At 53.3% G+C, this 1101-nt stretch overlaps 1 protein-coding gene across 1 annotated transcript in view; it reads right to left on the reverse strand.

The window, feature by feature from the left end:
- The window catches only part of LOC119586683 (T-box transcription factor TBX1-like), a gene marked incomplete at its 3' end in the record, with an annotated part of 52795 nt that overhangs the window by 6958 nt on the left and 44736 nt on the right, over nucleotides 1-1101 (reverse strand). The window contains 1 exon segment of the mRNA XM_037935415.1: nucleotides 242-394. Within this exon segment, the coding sequence (XP_037791343.1) occupies nucleotides 242-394 (153 nt within the window).

Consider the following 1101-nt stretch of genomic DNA (forward strand, 5'->3'; position numbering starts at 1 on the left):
ATTAGAGGGAAAATGCGAATGAGAAGGAAATGAAAAGGGAAAGAGTGAAAAAAATAAATAAACGAGGGAGATGGAAGGAACGAGGATGGAAAAGTACAGTATCTCTTAACCTTTATTTCCTACATTAATTTCCACTCGCCACCACCCACACCTGCCCTTACCTCACTCCTTCCCCCCCCCCATCCTCTTACCTTACCCAAACACCCCCTTTTCCCCCTCCCTTTCCCCACCCCCTACTTACCCTGTGGTTCTGATACGCAGTGACAGCCGTGAACTTCGTCTCAGGAAACACAAACGTCTTGAAGTTTTCAGTCGAAGATACGTCCTCCGTCTTCGGGTTGACGTAGACGACGTGGAAGCGAGGCTGGTAGCGGTGCATGGAGTTCAGGATGATCTGTAAGGGGAGAGGGGAAGGAGCAGGGGGAAGGGAGAGGGGGAAGAGGAGGGGAAAAGAGCAGGGGGGGAGGGGAAAGGGAGGGGGGAGGGGAAGGAGCAAGGGGTTGGGGAAAGGGGTGAGAGAGGCAGGGTGGGAGGGGGAATGAGAGGGGAAGGGGTGAGTGGGGCAGAGGGAGAGGGTGGGCGGGGTGAGTTGAGAGGGGGGTAGGGGGAGAGGATGGAAGAGAAAGGGTGAGTGGGGAAGCGGAGCAAAGTGCAGGGTTGCGGAGCAGGGGGTGGAGGGGAAGAGGAGGGGGTGGAGGGGAAGAGGAGGGGGTGGAGGGGAAGAGGAGGGGGTGGAGGGGAAGGGGTGAGCGGGGGAAGAGGGGGAATGGATAGGTTGGGAGGGGGGTGGGGGGAAGAGGAGAGGGGGAGTGGAGCAGGGGGTGGGGGAAGAGTAGACGGGGGAGGGGGCGGAGCAGGGGGTAGAGGAATCGGAACAGAGGCGAGAGGAATTAGGAAGAAGAGAGAGGGAGTGATCAGAATAATTAATACGTATGGACGGATAGAAAGAGGAAGAAATGAACATAAAAATAAAATATAAATGATTCGATGCAATAACAGAGGCAGATGTCGATAGACAGACGAGGCAAAATAGATTGAAAACTGGCATATTTTTTTTTTAAATCTAAAAGAAAAAACAAAATCTTCACCTATATATCTATC

Source organism: Penaeus monodon, chromosome 21, assembly GCF_015228065.2.
Source record: "Penaeus monodon isolate SGIC_2016 chromosome 21, NSTDA_Pmon_1, whole genome shotgun sequence".
NCBI classification, from domain to species: Eukaryota; Metazoa; Arthropoda; class Malacostraca; order Decapoda; family Penaeidae; genus Penaeus; species Penaeus monodon.